This window comes from Mycteria americana, chromosome 1 (assembly GCF_035582795.1).
Source record: "Mycteria americana isolate JAX WOST 10 ecotype Jacksonville Zoo and Gardens chromosome 1, USCA_MyAme_1.0, whole genome shotgun sequence".
Taxonomy (NCBI): domain Eukaryota; kingdom Metazoa; phylum Chordata; class Aves; order Ciconiiformes; family Ciconiidae; genus Mycteria; species Mycteria americana.
Window position 1 is genome coordinate 211,684,126 of NC_134365.1, and position 18,283 is coordinate 211,702,408.

At 40.6% G+C, this 18,283-nt stretch overlaps 1 protein-coding gene across 1 annotated transcript in view; it reads right to left on the reverse strand.

The window, feature by feature from the left end:
- FAT3 (FAT atypical cadherin 3) overlaps positions 1–18,283 on the reverse strand; it is a 330,887-nt gene that overhangs the window by 77,352 nt on the left and 235,252 nt on the right. Inside the window, exons 7-9 of the mRNA XM_075491129.1 lie at positions 9,915–10,190; positions 8,098–8,308; positions 562–4,635 (exon numbers count right to left, since the gene is read on the reverse strand). Coding sequence (XP_075347244.1) covers positions 562–4,635; positions 8,098–8,308; positions 9,915–10,190 — 4,561 coding nt within the window. The remainder of the gene's footprint in view (positions 1–561; positions 4,636–8,097; positions 8,309–9,914; positions 10,191–18,283) is intronic.

The window sequence follows — 18,283 nt, forward strand, 5'->3', positions numbered from 1 at the left end:
AATCTGTGCTGATAAGAAATGGCATCTCCCTACTCCTTCCAATGGGAAATTAAGTCCTTTTTTTTACCCCTCACCATAAACAGCGGTATTTCAAAGTGGCTCCTGCATGCACTTTCTTATCTCAAAAAGAAAAATGCTATTTCAAAAAATTTTAAATGCTTGGAAATGTAAGGATTTTCTCCTTAAGAATAAAATGTTCTTATTCTCTTGGTTGAAACATTAAGTCATGATGGTTTCCAAGCTGACACATCAATTATGATGGGTTAATGGGTCACACTACATTGCACTGCAGCAAATCATGAAGCATTAATCTTGGAAATTAGAGAGAGAATAAGCCAGCCAGACAGACAGACACACACTCCCTTTCCCTCTTTTCAGCTTTGCTAGTTGCTGAATTAGTTGTCCAAATTAAAAAAAAAAAAAAATCACACAGAGATGCAGTTGTCTGATTCACAGTGATAATTTAGCTGAAACCCTGCTAAACGTTCACCTAAACTGGACACATGCACAGTTCTTCAGTAAAGCTGGTTTTGGGAAGAAAGCATGCAAGTTGTTTCTTACCTGTAATATGGTAGCTAACCTGCCGGTTGACATCAGACGTGTCTTCATCCCAGGTGCTAAGAACAGCCACAACTTCCCCTGGAGGGTCACTCTCCTTCACTGACCCTCTGTATACCTCATGCTCAAAGACGGGTGCGTTATCATTTATATCTGTCACAGTAACTGAGACCAAGGTGGTTGATGACAAGGATAAAGCTTCCCCCAGATCTGAGGCCACCACTGCAAAGGTGAAAGCAGCATCCTTTTCATGGTCCAGATCCTTCAGTGTGCTGATCCAGCCACTGTTGCTATCAATGGTGAATGCTTCTGTAATCTTCTCCAGCTCCGATTCCACTGCAAGTGTATAAGTCACCTGCCCATTTGCACTCGAGTCTGCATCAACTGCTTTAACTTGCATAAGTTTTGTTCCTATAGGCATCCCTTCCATTATTATAGCATCATAGCTAGCCGTTTCAAATATGGGCTTGTTGTCATTTACATCCAATACCTTAACTTCCACATCCACAGTCAACACAATGTCTACTTTGTCTAACTGAATGGTGGCTGCAACTTTGAAGTGAAAAGCAGGATTTGTCTCACGGTCAAGTCTCTTATCCAGTTTTATGAGCCCCGTGTCTTGCTCTATGATGAAAACCCCATCTTTGTTGTTTTCAGTCAGCTCACCATTAACTGTGCTATACAAAGCACCCTGATTAGGCAAAACATGCAGAATGTCAATGGTACTACCTATGAGGGTGTCTTCTGCTATGGTAAAAGAATACTGGGGTTGAGAAAAGGAAGGCAAAATAGTTTCTGGGGGTAAAACATGGATGTAGACAGGAATGAGTGAATGTTTTACAGGAATGCCACCATCAACTGCATTGACAAAGAATGACAGAACTGTGTTTTTCAGCTGGCTAAAGCTACCCTTGGTGACCATCCACCCATTGTCTGGATCTATTTCAAGCAGATCAGCTACTGAAACAGAGGCTTCACTATACAGAGAATAGGTAATTCTGGAATTGGCTCCATCATCTGGATCTACTGCTTGCACTTGGGTCACCAAGTAACCTTTCCTCACATCTGCTTTGACACTTGCTCTGTATTCGACCGTCATAAATTGAGGAGCGTTGTCATTCTCATCCACTACTATCACTCTCACAGTGCAAAACGTAGTCCTGCCACCTCCATCGAGGGCTCTCAAAAATATACCAATATCACTTTCCAGCGGGTTCTCCCGGTCTAACTTCTCAGTTGTCAGAATCTGCCCATTGCTATCAATCAAAAATCGGTCCTTGGCAAAGTCATTTATTATGGAGTAGCTTATCTGGCCGTATACACCTGAATCCCCATCTGTTGCCTTCACGTGGATTACCTTAGTTCCAGGAGCAGCATTTTCTCTAACCTCTGCAACATAAACGCTCTGCGAAAACACAGGGCTGTAGAGGTTGGCCCCAAGGATCTGTATGTGCACCTGAGCCGTGCTGGTGAACAGCCCGTCTGACACAGAGACGTTTAGGCTGTACATGGGCTCCATTCTCTGTTTGCGATGGTTGGAAAGGGTGATAACACCACTCTTGCTGTCCATGATAAAACTGGTCCGATCATTTCCTGATAGGATGCTGTACTCTAGTCTGTCAAAATCAGAGCTGTCAGCATCAGAGGCTTGGACACAAGTCACAAAATGACCCCGAGGTGCCAGTTCGCTCACGTATGATTCATATATTAACTGGTTAAAAACTGGAGGGTTGTCATTCATATCTGTTATTGAGATACTAACAAGAACCTCGCTGCTTAGTGGTGGGAATCCATTATCGGTTGCCCTGACTTTCAAGCTGCACTGCTGTATGAGTTCATGATCCAGCATCCGGGCTGTCAGAATTAGGCCACTCGTGCTGTCTATATGGAAATAGTCCGTGCTGTTAAAGGTGTCCTGGACTATCTGATACTGCACAATCTTGTTATTGTCAGAGTCAGCATCAACAGCAACGACCTGCAGTACAGGAGTCCCAATCAAAGACGCTTCAGACAAAGTAGCGTTATAAGCCGACTGATCAAAAACTGGAGGATTATCGTTAACATCATTAATGATCAAGTCCACAGTGACCTCAGCTCGAGCGCCAGTGAGGGCATCGCTGGCCCGCACCACCAGCTTGAAAAGAGAATTTATTTCATAGTCCAGTGGGCTGATGACACTCAGAACTCCAGTATCAAAGTCGATATTAAACTGGTTGTAGGGATCTCCATCGACAATGATATAAATGATACCCTGGCCTTCTGGACTGGTTGCATTTATGCTTAAAATTGGCGTGTGCATTTCTACATCTTCATTCACGGAAGCTGTATAGAAGGGCTTGTCAAATACAGGCATCGCTTTGTTAACAATAGTAATGGGGAGCTCTACCAAAGCAGACAACGATGGGTTACCGCCATCTTTTGCAAGAATGACAACCAAATACTCTATATTAGACAAATCAGAATTGAAGGCTTCTTTTAAAGTGACACTACCAGATCCTCTATCAATTTCAAAATGTCCATAGTCTTCCTTCAGAAGATAGGACACCTCACCATTTTCACCCTTATCTTTATCAATAGCCGTCACTCGATATATCAGGGTACCAGGCTCAGCATCGACTTGCACAGCAGCATAGTATGGAAGCCCTACGAACACTGGGGCATTGTCATTTATGTCCTCAATGTAAACCCTTACCACTACTCGAGCGACACGAAGGTGATCTAGTTCACGGCTTGCTTCCACCACCAACTCATACAGCTCTTGTTCTTCTCGGTCGAAGGGGATACCAGTTGTCTGAATGACTCCTGAGGTGGATTTGATTTTAAATTTGTTGCCTGGGTTTAATATACTGTATTTCAAAGGCTCATTGAGGCGGTTACCAACAGCATTCACCACAGCGATTTTTGTGATATTGGTGCTGTTTTCTGAGATAGAAGTGGAATAAAAATTTTGTGTGAAATGGAGCCCACTATCCATGGCTTCTTTTACCATTATTGTCACCATAGCAGTGCTATAAAATTTCCCATCAGATACTCTTACTATTAGCATATAATGGTCTTTGGAGAGGCTATTGTTTTTAATGGTGAGTACCCCCGTGCTCGAATCAATTAAAAAATGGTCCATATTGCCTTCAATTAGACTATATGTTAGTTCAGGAGGGATCTCTGAATCTGGGTCTGTAGCCTTGACTTTGAGAACCTCAACACCAACATACGTGGGCAGGAGCAAGACTGTCTCAAATACAGCCTGGCTGAAGACTGGTGGGTTGTCATTGACATCAGTTACCTCAATGGTCACTTCAACCGGGCTCTCTGCTGTAAGCTGGGGATTCCCACTGTCTCTCACATGCACGTGGAAGTGGAAGTGGGCTATTGTTTCATGATCTAAATTTGCAATTGTTCTGATTGCACCTGTGCTGGAATCTACCGTGAAATACTTTTTTGCAGTAGATTCAACAATCTGGTAGACAAGCAAAGCATTCTGGTTGCTGTCAGCATCAGTGGCACGTATCACAAGGGGACTGTTATTCGCACTCCGGACTATGCTATTTACAGGAGCAGCTTCGCTTATGCTGCCCGAGTACTGAGAGAAGAGAAAAACTGGTGGGTTATCATTTTCATCAACAATCTGAATGTTCACAGTGGCATTTGATGCCATGCCTGCCATATTTGTTGCCTGTACAATGAGCTGATAGAAGGAAGAACGTTCATAATCAAGGGCCTTTTGACTGGTGATCACTCCAGAATATGGGTTTATAGTGAAGACTCCATCCACATTCCCATCTTTAACCTCATAAACTAATGTGGACTGACTGATTGCAGAGAGAGAGATGACAGAAGTACCAATATCCACATTTTCATTAACCTCCGCTTGGTATTCTTTGAGAGTGAACTTAGGGTGGGAGTTATCTGCCATCGTCACAGATATTCGCACAATTGCTGTTGCAGACAGCGGTGGAGAACCTTGATCAGTCACTTTGACTGACAAAACAAACTGTCCCATTGTGGTTAAGTCTGGCTCCTTCAGTAATGTAATGATCCCCAAAACTGGTTCAATCTTGAATGTGTTTCCCGTATTTCCTAGAACACAAATATTGGAAGCAAATTAGAAATGAAACACAACACACTTAATGATAATTTAAACCAGGAGCAATTCGCTGCAATTTCTTAAAGGCAGTTATTGAAAAAAACCAAACAACATAAAAGAATTCTAAAGGCCCTTCCAGCCTTCCTTTCTGAAAATCAGGTATCTCAGTAGATGGTATAGGTGTTCAAACCTTCAGAAACTCAGGTGCTGCTATCTATATCTTGATTCTGAGTATCAACATCTGAGCAAGTGCTGCATGTACATTACTCCTGCTGAAGTAGGAAAAAGCATCCCTAAATTATGGGAATTAGTTAAATACATGTACACCTAAGGCAAAGAAACTAGATCAGAGGCTAACAAGCCAATTACATGACAAATGGATAACAACTCAGACTCTTAATTGAAGGGGATATTAAGCAACCGTAGACAAGATTACAGTAGTTCAAGACTCAAAGAACTGAATATAAGAAGGTTAAAGTGGCATTTAGAAAAATAAAACAGAACAAATAACAGAGAAAAGAGATTCAAGTATCTTGTGGCACAGAGGTTTATCTGTTATAACATGAAAGCAGGGATATCACTGACTGCATAAAGGTGAAAACAATGAGTTTGGATCAAGAACCTTCTTTGGGGTCTTTTTTTCTTTTTAGTCCTTTTGCTAACCTCTTCTTTAACAAGACAGATTCAAAACTTTTGCTATGTATACTTACCCTGTAATTAGAGATCACCTTTATTAGGCCATCTGTATTTTGCTGGTTCCTCCCGTGCCTGCTTAAAGTATAGGATGCTGTGCGTGTATATGGCATGTATAAGCATACAGACTCTTTTTCTGAATTTGATTGTAAATACAAACAGCATGTACTGAATTACAGTGATTCCAATCATTATAAGATGTTCCTGCTATTGTAATTTAAACTTTAACATCTAGAACTGCTTCCAATCTACAGTCAAGCATCCATCCATGACTTGGAGAGAAATATGTCTCAGGTAACTGGTTATAAACAAGAGATTTTCTTTTAACGTTGATTGTTACAGGGGCTGTGCACAGAGCAGTAAATATGAAAATTGTAGCTGGAATACCAAATACATGGAATCCTAAATCAAGTGAGTTAATGTGAACTATTTTTAAGATGTGATTCACTATCTGTTGTAAATTCTGGGGCTTGGAGGCTAATTTAAGCTACATACTACTGTATGTAGTTCAATACTGGTAGTGGCTTTCTATTTATATCCATCCTTTCAGATCAGTGAAGTTTACTCTACTAGCTAAAACAAAAATTGTGCTAGTCACTGAGGAGCTGAGATTCTGCCAGAGATACAAATTCTCATAAAGATCACAGTATCTGTCACATTTGCAGACACTACAAATGCTGCTGCAGTTATTTTGTCAGTGCTTGCTAATACAAATAATTTTTCGCCACTGACTGCCTCATTTAAGGCCAGAGCTGGTTCTTGTCCTTTAGGAATTTCTTATGAAATTACACAAAAGCTACTTTCTTTACCAATTGCTCTCTTCACGTGTAAGGTGATGTAGGTAATTCCCCTGAATGAACGGACTGTGTACAGTCTGAATGCTGCAGTTAAAATCACTATCCTCAACTGCAGATTTTATGCTGTAGAAACTACAGCAGCAGAAGACTGAATTTTTATGCATCTGGGATTGGAACATCTGTGGATAATGAAACTGGGGGAGTGCATGGCTTACAGTTTGAAGTCTGACACTGCAGGGAGAGCTCATGATGAAACAGAAACAGGCTGTAATGGAAGAGAGACCGTCTAAAAAAGAGAAAAACATGCAGACTAAAAAAGGACCATCTGATAGCGAAAGCATCCTTTCTAATCATAAAATTTTTCTGTCTGCATCATGTCTGCTTCTATTACCAGTGTATGGGAGCCATAGTCCTAGCATGTCAGGACTATGACTATGCTCTTTACATTGTAGTGCCACCTATAGGTGATTGGGTTGGAGCCCATAATACTAATAAGGTGTCAAGAAAATGCCGGGAACAGCCTTGAAAAACATTGCCCCAGGAACCTGCTCTGGTCTGCTCAGAGTTCGTTCTGTAAGGCACAGTGTTGTCCTGCCTGGGCACATGTAAAATTTCCCCTGATCTAAGTTAAAGGCCACTGGAGAATACTGAGAAATAACTGGTAAGACCAAATGCAGTGCAAAAAGGAAATATTTGTTTTGTAGGGCTAAGATCTTTGTAGGACCACAAGGGTCTAAGTTCAACACCTTTAGCTGCAAAAGACTTCACCTCCTGGTTTGCTTAAGGGACTCTGCTTCCACAGAGCATTCAGGGTAATGACCAAAAAAAGTTCCTTGGGTCTTCTCTAAGCTTCAGGTTCTACCAGCTTAATTTAAGGTGTGAGCTTGAATTATATGAAATTAAATCAATATGAGATGGTGTAGATATTCTTATTACTTTTTTTTTTTTGTCATTTAGCCTGTTCCTAATGGACATAAGCCATCCTAGCTAGTGACAAGTCTATAATAATATAGGGATAAATAATGACCCTGTAGGATCAGAGCCTAATGCTGGGAAAGGCTTGTGATCTGATTAATATGGGGACAATCTACAGTATATGAGACTTCTTTTTAGGGCAATATAGGTTTCAAGTTTTGCTATTATTACAATTGAAAGATTCATATTGCTAAAAAACCCCCTAGAAATGAAACATTAAAAAATCCAAAGCTTACAAATTTCTACTTTCTTCTATCTTTTTCCAGGCACCCCTCTTGTATATATGTTAATGGTTTATCTCAGAGATAATTCTTAACTTCAGATCCATATGAGCCAGAGAAAGTTACATTCACTTGCATGTGTGGCAGAGATAATGCAAATTTCTCATGACCGTGCTGTTGCACCAGCAGAGGAATGTTTTTGCTGGTACAGATTATGTGGTGAATGTAATTATCCAGAGCTTAACAGCAAAAGCAATTTTAATCTGATATCACCATGCCCTCCCTTAGTGTCAAGAGACCTTGTGCCATTAAAATGCTATGACTCTGCTGACAGAAGTTTTTAGCATAGCCCTGGTGTTAGTCTCTACACTCCTCTGATCCGAATATTGGCAAAGATGCCAGGACATACCAGCTGTTGTGGCATTTGCTTATGGAGGATCCACTGTGTGCTAGACTGAAGCCAGCAACCTGAAAACAAGTCACTGGCTGTAGCTTTCAATAACTATCTTCTGTGATGGTTTTGATCCAATGACTTAGAGGTAAAGGCTCTGTAGCCATGTAGTGAACGTGAATGAGATTCTGTTCTGACAGGTTTTAGGTATAGTAGCTTCAAAATAAAAAACGACCAACAGGAAGGTGTCTCCTTTGCCCAGCTCTACAGGAGAACGTAGACCAAAGAAGCTGACGTGTGTCAAGACGGATTACCATCACAGCGCTGCTCTGTGTATGGCATGAATCACGATGATACATTTTCAGCCTCTGTCCTAACCTGCTTCAATAGTGTAGATAAGCTCTGCATTTTCTCCTTTGTCTTTGTCCAAAGCTGTGACCTGCAAGACTGCTGATCCAACTGCTGCCGATTCAAACACCGAGGCTTCGTACAACGGGCTGGTGAAGTACGGACTATGGTCATTGGAGTCTTCCACATTTATGATGACTCTGGCAAGGTTTCTTCTATAAGGGAATTCTTGATCTCGGACCTATAGAACAAGTGCATAATACACATCTTGATATCCATCTAGTAAAACCTCATAAATATTACTCATCTGAGTGCTAATAATACTTTCAGTTCTTTTTAATACAAAGTAATAAAAAAATCCATTTGTCCCAAAGAATAGTCTAAAACACATTCACACGTGAGATGGTAGATAGTAAAATTAAAGAAACGGGAAGAGCTTAGGGACTTTTTTTTTCACTTGTGAAAAAATGGCAACTAACCATGATGACATGAATTTTTAAAGTGGCAACCACATGACATCTTAAATTCAGTTTTAGGTTTGCAAGAAATACCTTTTTTTTTTAACACATGCTAAATGGTCATGCCTTTGCCCTGCCATTCCCTGCTTTATAGTATAGAGACAAATATACCTTGCTCATTGCTCCTTCTTTCAAAGAGCTACAAACAATTTTACCCACTATGATCAGTCATGTGTCAGTCTAGTGCTTGTGGCTGCCAATGGACTTTTTCCTAATTATATATGTACACACCTTTTTGAAGATGATGATACCAATTGTAAACAGAGTAGGAATTACCTGAAGTGCTGAGCACTCCCAACAGAGGTATCATTTATCACACCTCTCTCAACCCCATACAAAATATCTCAGCACTGCTACACTGATAATCCTGCCAACACGACCCCCAAAAGTTTGGTTCTTCTTAAATAGAGCAAAAAACCTGTTGTATCAGGTGGAGATCAAAACCAAGCACCAGGAAATGACCTCTGTCAGCCATGTCTCTCTGTGATTCAGTTTATACTTATTTCTTAGTCTGCTCGCCAAAGAACTTGCAGCTTGTTACTCTGTGAGCTGAGACCCCACTCGGCTCCTGCTTGCTGGATCTCACAGCAGCTCTCTGATTCCTAGGGCCCCCCCCCAAAGATGGCCCTGTACCTAACACGTCATGAGCTGTTCCTTCAAAGATCTCTTCTGCAGTAGTCTTAAGTGGTTAAAGAAAATAGCAGACTACAATGTTTAAACTAACACAGATTTTTTTTTTTTTAATTAACCTCCACTCCATAATATACAATCTTCACTTGAAAACAGACAGGCTTATGTTCTGTAATTTAGGCATACTGAGCAAAAAATGGTAACTAATTTTTTTTCTGCATACCCAAATATTTCAAAATGTATATGAAAGCTATTTTGTTTATCAACAGTTTATGACCTGAAATAAGTCTGTAAAAGTAAACTATAAATGAGGCTTGTGTTCAGAAAGACTGTAGCATTCTCTATGGCAAGAAAGCAGTTATCTCCCTGTGAATAACTTTTCAAATAACTTTCAGCCTCACTTCAGAAACTCTGAAAATTACCTTGAGTAAGAGGACCAGATGCCAAGAGATTAAATAATTTCCTGCTTGCTCTCCCTTGAGATAGCAAATCATATCATATTCCATACAATGAATTCACAGTAAGTTTCCCCAAAAGTCCAAATAAAAAATGTAAAATAAATACACAGCAGGGCAGGCAAGATTAAATTAATGACTACTTACTGCACTAAGAGTCCTTTGCTCATGGACAGACTAAGGCATGTGTGCACCTGAAGCAGCAGTGATTGTGTCCTGACCCAAGTGAATATTGCATTCTTACCATGACATTAAGGATGTGCTTATCTTGAGCTTCGTGGTCTAATCTCTCAGCAGTATAGAGCACCCCAGTGCTGGGATCAATTCTGAATTTTCTCACGCTGACTGTATTGATGCTGCTGTGAATAGTGTAGCTTAACTTATGCTTTTCATCTCTGTCTATAGCTTCAATTTGCAGAATTTCAGTATCAGGGAGGATGTCCTCTGAAATGGTGACATCGTAACTTGGGTGAGAGAATTCTGGGCCATTATCATTGTTATCCAACACTTTGATAAGAACCTACAGTTAATAAAAGAAAAACATTTGAAGTTATTGAAGTCGTCGATTACGGAATAGGCACCTTGAGAAATGTAATTTACTTTCGATGGCTGATGATACTATGCTGCTGTATGGTGGGACTGAGAAACATCATTTAATATTAAATGCTTACTGTTCAGATCAAAAGAAATACTAAGAATATGACTTTGGAGGCAAAATGTTCCTAAGTATAAGACCTACTCAAAGCGTGACAAAGAAGTCCATATTTTCAGTATCTATAGATTGGAAAATATTCCTGCAATGGTCATAGGAAAGGTTTTGTCATCCCTTGTAACTGCTCTGGTTACAAGAGACTTCTAGAGCTATTATGGGATTTCCTTTCCCCTTCACTATTAACAAGGCTGTAAAAGAATTCTTTTCAAGTTACTTAAGTCTTCTTTTTATGCAATCAAGATTTGGCTAAATCCTGTGTTGTTTTCTGCCCGATATATGCGTTGGGACATACTAGCAATGTCAAATCATGACAGCAGTGGAGACTTCAAGTTGCTGTTACACCTGAGGCTGTGTTAGGAATGGTGAGACTTGATGAGGCGAGAACAGGTGACATGACCTCACGACCACGCAAGTCCACCCCACACAGATCAATACATACCACCAAGGACAGGCAATCTCAGGGCACTGGTGACAGGGAAGGACTATTTTTATGGTTTCATCCTTGCTCTTCCTTTGCCAGTGATGGTTGTCTTTATTGCCAACTTTCCCCTCAAACACCTATTTGCCTCCCTTCTGTTGCAGTTTATGAACAGTAGGACTTCTGCTACGAATGTGAATGAACGTGATAGGACAAGAGGAAATGGCCTCAAGTTGCGCCAGGGGAGGTTTAGACTGGATATTAGGAAATTTTTCTTCACCGAGAGGGTTATCAAGCATTGGAACAGACTGCCCAGGGAAGTGGTTGAGTCGCCATCCCTGGAGGTATTTAAAGGACGTTTGGATGAGGTGCTTAGAGACATGGTGTAGTGGTGGTTTTTGGCAGTGTTAGGTTTATGGTTGGACTCGATGATCTTAAAGGTCTTTTCCAACCTATACGATTCTGTGATTCTGTGATTCTGTGAACGCTGTGCCATTTGCTTCAAGTCTGTCTTTAAAACCTCGGTATATATCCCTAAAGAAACTTGGAGAGGGCGAAGGCAGCCAGGATGCTGCTGTTGCTGCTTATTACACCCATTTCAGTATATCACAAGCTGACCCTGGTAACTAACAAGAATCGCTATTTTCCAGGCTTTGCCTTTCAAAAGTTATGTGACTATGCAATGTTATGTGTGTGTGGCTCCGATGAGGTTTTGTGGTTTTCACCATTGGAGAAGTCACTCCCTGGAGAAAATTTGCTTTCCAGACTTTGTATGCTAGAGATTACTTTGGGCAGTGTGGCAGCAAAAGCCGTGACACACTACGTAATACTGAAAGACAAAATGCAAAGAGTTGCCTCTTTTTCAGTACTGGAAACAAAAAGTATCTATCTTTTGCAGAATACGCCTGTGAAAGCACACACCTAATTTTACAGTGAGTGAAATGGAACAATCTTTTTATTCAAAGGCGTTGAAATAAGAAATAGTCCAATGAATGACATGGGAAAGGCCATGCACAGGACTCTTCCCTAAGACTAAGAGACTTGACACATCCTTCATGATATTTTCTTTGTTGTTCTGAAAAGTACTTGGCTCTTTTTTAAGCAAATATTTTATTAGTTTGCTTGATCAAGCCCTGTTCACCCATACTTTCTTAACAGAAGAAAAATACAGTTATACTTTTACTGCAATATTGCACAAACAGATGTTGGCCTCAGAGAGAAATGAAACTTTAGATTTCCATGATATGTGGAAGGGTTTGTAGAACACATTACCAGAAGGAACATGAGCACTTGTAAGCAGCAGCCATAATGAACTAGCCTGGGAACTGTTTAAAAGACAGCTGAAATAAAATGCTCTGTAAGTTAAATGGCGTAGGACTTCAACTGCGCATTCCATACGATTTAATTTTCACCAGATTATGGTACGCCAGAGTGAAGCAGGGCGAAGCCTATATTAAGTTATGCTTCAGTCTTGGACAGATAGCAATAAAACTGGGGGGAAATATACATTGCTGGGCCTCTAATAATGATGAAGAGTTACTTAGCTTTTTTATTTTTGTTGTTGCTATACAGTATATCAAGGCGTGTTTCTGACCTGACTGAGGAAAAAAAAGCCAAACCCACGTCTGAGAAATACGTGAAGAAATGAGTTGTAATATATGAAAGAAAGCCCGAGGAAAAAATTAAAAACTTCAGCTCTACTCTAATGGGACACAGAGCCAGTGCTGAACCACTTTTGTTAGTGTAAAGAAGAGACACTGAAGCAATATGAATTGGGGATAATCTGATTACCAGTGTTTAATACTTAAAAGCATCTTCTTGAGCATTTTTGATACTCTCAGTCCTTGCCAGGTACCACTGTAACACGGCTGGATTATTTTACTGCTGCATTGTTAACACAGACAACACGACAATTTATTTTACTTTTCATTAGTGGCCAAAAACTTTGTCATGTAGTGTTTTAGGCAGTCTAACAGAGAAGTAAAAGCTTTTCAAATGGATTTGACTGAAAATACCAGGAGTGTTTGATTCTGCTGATGCTAGCACAGCATGGCCTACCTTGAACAAGTAAGCTACCATGTGAGGGACAGGCTCATATCTGTGAATTTGTTTTTAACATTGCTGTGTGCAAGCTCAAGCTATTCGGTAAGAAAAAAAAAAAAGTACAGATGCACACCAATGTGTCGTAAAGGTACTGCTACAGCGGTGACATGCTGTTTTGTTTGCGTGGTATGTGATCACCCCGGTGGCTGGGGTTCACGTCCCATTATGCCTAATGCATTTTGGGATCACTGGCAAATTGGGAAAGCAGAGGAGGGCATAAAGCTTTATCCACCACAAAGCTTGCACCGTGACTGTGCAAGCCATGGCTCCGTGGTTTATGCCTTCGCTAGACTGCATAAACTAAACAGGGTGGGACTGGATCAGCATCAGCGACCAAGGGTATGAGAATATGGAAATTCTAGTGTGGATTCCCAAAGCAGCATTTCTTCCCACTGAAAAAGGTATAAGCTAATGCCCTGACACACAGATATGGACCATAACGGTGCTTGGGGAGTGGAAGGCATGGAGAGGGGAAAAGATAAAAAAATTGAGGTCCTCATTCACTGTGGTCATCAAACTTACAGGGAACTATGCACTTAAAATTGCTTTGATAGTTTCCAGAAAAGAACTTTTTTTTTTTCCTTTCACTTCATATCTACTGTAAAACTGATCAAGTGCCTGTTTAAGTGGCAGGCATCTTCCTCCCCAGAGATGACAGTATTTTAATGATTTGTCAAGTGATCCACATTGAAATACACATTATTTATTACATACTCTGCATTTCAACAGCCACTTCCATCTGGAGATGGAAGGCGGTGGGTTAGAGATGCTAATGAATAAAGAGGTCATTACTGATTCACAATTTCTTCTATTAAAGCAGTTAAGAGTATTTCTAATTTTTGTCAGCTGTCCCTCAAAATCCCCGAGAGTCAACTCTAATTTTAACATTACGGTCTCTCCTTTACTAGAGGGTGGTGGATTTTCCTTGCAACAAAAGAAATTTAGATTATATATGGGAATACTGATTATACAGAACTCTGTTAAACCCACAAGCTATGGAAAAAGAGAAAATGGAAGTCTTCTATGTTCTTAAAAATTTAACTGCCTTAGGAGCTACTTGAAACAAAATCAGGTAAAATAAAATGGAACTTAAGTGCCATTTTAAGCAGATAGTAGTCCTTCAATCCTTACAACATTTTTGAGGGGCAAGTGACTATTATTATCCCCATCCTTTGCCCAGGTAAACACTGCCTTGCAGCAAGGTTAAATGACTTACCAAAGCTACACGAGAAGTGCAGTGGCAAGCTGAGGAAGACATTTTAGGTTTATTTTTGAGCCACCCTCCTTTTATTAGGTCACCTTAAAATGCCACCTTCCTATGCAGAAGATTTCCTGCTCCACCAGGATGACTTCTAGTAAGGTGTTACTTAAAAAGACGGGGCAATCTTTTCCTTTAATAACAGACAAATGTTACAGACACGAACACCAGGCTCATAGAAAACCTCATCCTACAAACATATGTGAAGTTGAGTAAGCCGAATTCCACCAGATTGTTAATATGAGGAAAGTTACTCAAATTCATTTAACGGCTGCCAAACTTAGGCATAAAATCTTGGTACTACTGGCAAATTTCCCATTGGCTTCAAAAGGGCCAGCATTCTGCTCCTTGAAGCCTTAAGCTGTAGCCAGCCTGTTGCATGTCTTTCACCCGAAACCAAGCGTTATCCTACTGAAACCACTCAAAGACTCACAGTGTATGTGTAATTTAATACTTTCTTCATATTTATTTCCAAGCAGAAGATATGGCAAGAATGACCTGTGGTGCATAAATATTCTTTATCACTGTGTAGGTGCCTGGGGTGTTAAGCTGTGACAATACACATTGCATAAAATCAAAGACAGGCTTTAAAAGTTTCCTAACACATCTTCAAAAGGTGACGAATGGAAATGTTTACTATTTGTTTGCTGCTAAGTAGGGATTCCCCTTTGCTGAGGACTGTGCAAGGTTACTGACTAAACCACTTTTCATAGACAAACATTAGCTGCAAGTCTCTTTTCATGCTCATAAAGCAAACATGCAGCAAAGCAGCCTCTGCCCAGTTATCCTTGAAAGCTCGTATCTTTTCCAGCGCGTCGCGGGCTCCAGAAAGGCAGGCTTGCCTCCTTCTGCTTCCATTGTGCAGAGCCTAATTTATAGTCTGAACAAGCGCCTCGCTATAAAAGATTTGCTTCTCCCTGCTCACTTCCTATTTCCCACAGTTAAAGCAAGTTTCAAATAAAGGATTCATGGGCCTCCAAGCTTACAAATTAGGCAAAGTAACACTCAGAGCATTAGCAAAGACTTTGTATTCAAAATGGTAAGTGAAAGGCCTAGAGAAATACAATCAAATCAAAGCAGGACAAAACCTAATGCAGGAAGTCTCTCCAAAGCTGTTTTTAATGTTGCCCATCACAAATACCTTTGGTTTAGGCACAAACGTATTTGAGTGAAAACTGGATAAATGCCAGGAGCTGCTTTAGAGACATTTGAAGCTGGAAGAATCTGCTTGGCTAATTGCTTGGTCTGGGCACAGTGTTGTAGTACAACCTATTAAGTGCCTGAATTGCTTAAACTCAGGTTACGCTTTTGTACGGGTTTTGAAAACCTATTTTGATTTAATATTGCTTTCAACAGTGTTACCACACAGCTTTATTTGCTACTTCTTGACAAGTTTTTCTCTCTCCCAAATCCCAACTTTAACATAAAAATGCAAGCAGTTTCCCTACCGACCTCAGTGGTCTGTTATTTATACTTTACCGCGCCCCTTGTGTTATGTTAAAATGGGGGAAAAAGTCTTTGTTTCACAGGCAAGGCAATACTGAGATCGCTGGATGGGACAGAAAAAAATCAAGGATTGGGTTGGTTCTAGTTTGGAGGAACCATTCAACTGAGCAAAAGTGAAAAATTGAATTGAAACACCACACCTTCTTGCCCGTCCTAGAAGAATCCACAGTCCAGAACCTCTTCTGGTGTCCTGTCCTCTTCTTCTGGTGAACCTCTCTCTAATGTCTTATCTACATTTTGGCCATGGTCCTCTAAGACGAGCTTTTCACCATTCAGTTAAAAGAACGACCCTCACTCGGGGTGATTGATCAGCTCCTCTTTCTTAAGAAACAATCTTATAAAGAAAAGGTGTTCTCTGAAAGGTGAGACCAAGTTTGGTATCCTGAAACTCGCAGCTAAAGGTCAATCCTGAGCAGAAGAATAAATAAAAGTCCACAACCTTCTGCAAGGAGAGACAGAAAGGGGCAATGAGCAGTAACTTCTCCCGTCTGCTCTTCCAGCCTGGCTGACTGCAGCTGAAGGTATTACAAGCCACCATGCATTGATCTACAAAAACTTTTCAGAGGGAACTGCATGTTCCTCTCAGAGTGTCCACTCTACTGGGAAATAGTGAGATGGTTTTGCAGTAAGTGAAACTGAGGCACTTTTTGCCTCCTAGCTTGGAAGCATGAACCTTCATGCTTTAAAGAATGTTTTTTATAGCTGTTAGGGTGATGAAAAAGAAGGAGAAGGCAAGAAAATAAGCAAGAAGTAAAACTGTCTTTTTCATATAATATCATGACTCCAGGAGGCTGTTCTTAAAAAAAATAATTATCCGCTAGTACAACATTCTCAATAAAAGTGAAAAATTATCATCACTTAGATGATTGTTCCCCACTGTACTGTACTTCTGTGGGTATTTTAGCAAAACTCAGCAGTATGCACTACAAAGAAATAAATAAATGTTATTCTTATGTTGTGTTTGGATGTAAAGGATCTGAGTTGTTCAGTAAAAAAAAGGAGGCTTTGGGATAAACTTGACTCATGACCAAGAGAACCTCTAATGTTACACAGTCAGTCAAAGTTGTGGCAGGAGCGGGCATTTAGATACCGTTACACTGATTTCTTGCTGGGAGGTTCCTCTCTCTGCTCAAGTGAGGGCAAAAGACCCTTTCCCAGCCCAAAGGGAGGTGGGTGAGGTGAGGAGCAGGGTCTCTGCGTGGAGCTGCTGTCCCAGCTCTCTCCAGCACGTGGGATGCAGAAGCCCCATCCCATCCCCAAGGCCAACAGCTCGCCTGGCAGCTGCAGGAATCGCGTTTCACGGGGATTTAGAGCCAACGTACGCCTTCAGCCTTTAATAAATTACTGCGTGGCCTTGAGCAATGATGAATTAAGCTAGGGAGAAAACCAAACGCTCTCCCTGGCTAAGTCAGGAGACTTAGCCTTCCTAGAAGTTAATCAACGTGACAGAAGCTTTATACCCACACTGCAAATATATAAATCAAGTGAGTCAACATTTCTTCATCTTTGCCCCCTCCACCCCTCCCCATCACGGCTGTGCTGCCGGGATGGCTGAGGCTCAGCTGCACGGGCAGCACGGTGAGTGGCAGTGGCTCAGCAAGTCCTGGCACTTTGCTTCTTGCTTCAGAGACTGTATTCCTTTTTGCAATCCTGATCATGCCCAAAACAAATAGGCTTGCAGTGACAAAGGAATTTTTTTTTTTTTAAATATTCCTTATGTTCTTTTCACCTCTTTTCACAACAGCGAACCGTTAATACAACAGATGTAACTTTTAAATCAAAATTATTTGCTTCCTCTCACGGTACGGTAGTGAACCATGTGCGCAGTGAGGCATGAAGGAAGCGAACAGTTTATCGGAGTTTAAGGCATGCAGGAACATTGCTGAAGAAACTTCTGCAAGTCCATGCCAGGGATCATGTTACTGAAGCAAAAATCTTTGGCATTTTTACACTGTATTTTACCACCTCCAACTGTGTAATAGACAAAAGGCCAGGAAGAGATAAAGGGAAACAGGTGGGGTGGAATAAAAAGCAAGACTGTTCCATTTGGCACGGCGATGATCAGCTGTTTCATAATAAACCATCACACTTTCGGGGGGCTTTATATTATTTTATTGTTATACAAGTGGATGAATTTATACATTTGCTTTCCCCCCGCTTCCTCTTCTACCATATCTTCTTGCAGCTCTGGTTAAAAATGCAGCTGGTACTATGTATATGAGACAAAATACTTACAATATAATTTTAACAAAACTCAGAACAAGGCCACTGAGAGCTGTCAGTAGATTTTTTTTTTTACTATTTCTATGACATATTTTACTTAACCTATCAGTTTGATTTTTTTATTGTTGTTCTGAACGGAAATAAAAATGAATAAGGTCACCAAAGGCTCCAAAGTACGGTAAAAAATACAGTACGAAATTTTTGTAAAAGGGAGAGATAATTAGGCAGGCCATAATTCTGGCAGCTTTGAGATAATGATCGCTTTTGAAATCTCTGTTGTGAAGACCAAAAGAAAGACATTCTCGGATGTTGTCCGGGCCACAATTAAATACTTAAACAGTATCCACGTGGAGAGAAGGAGGTGGAGGAAAGAAGAGGCTGTACCCACAGATG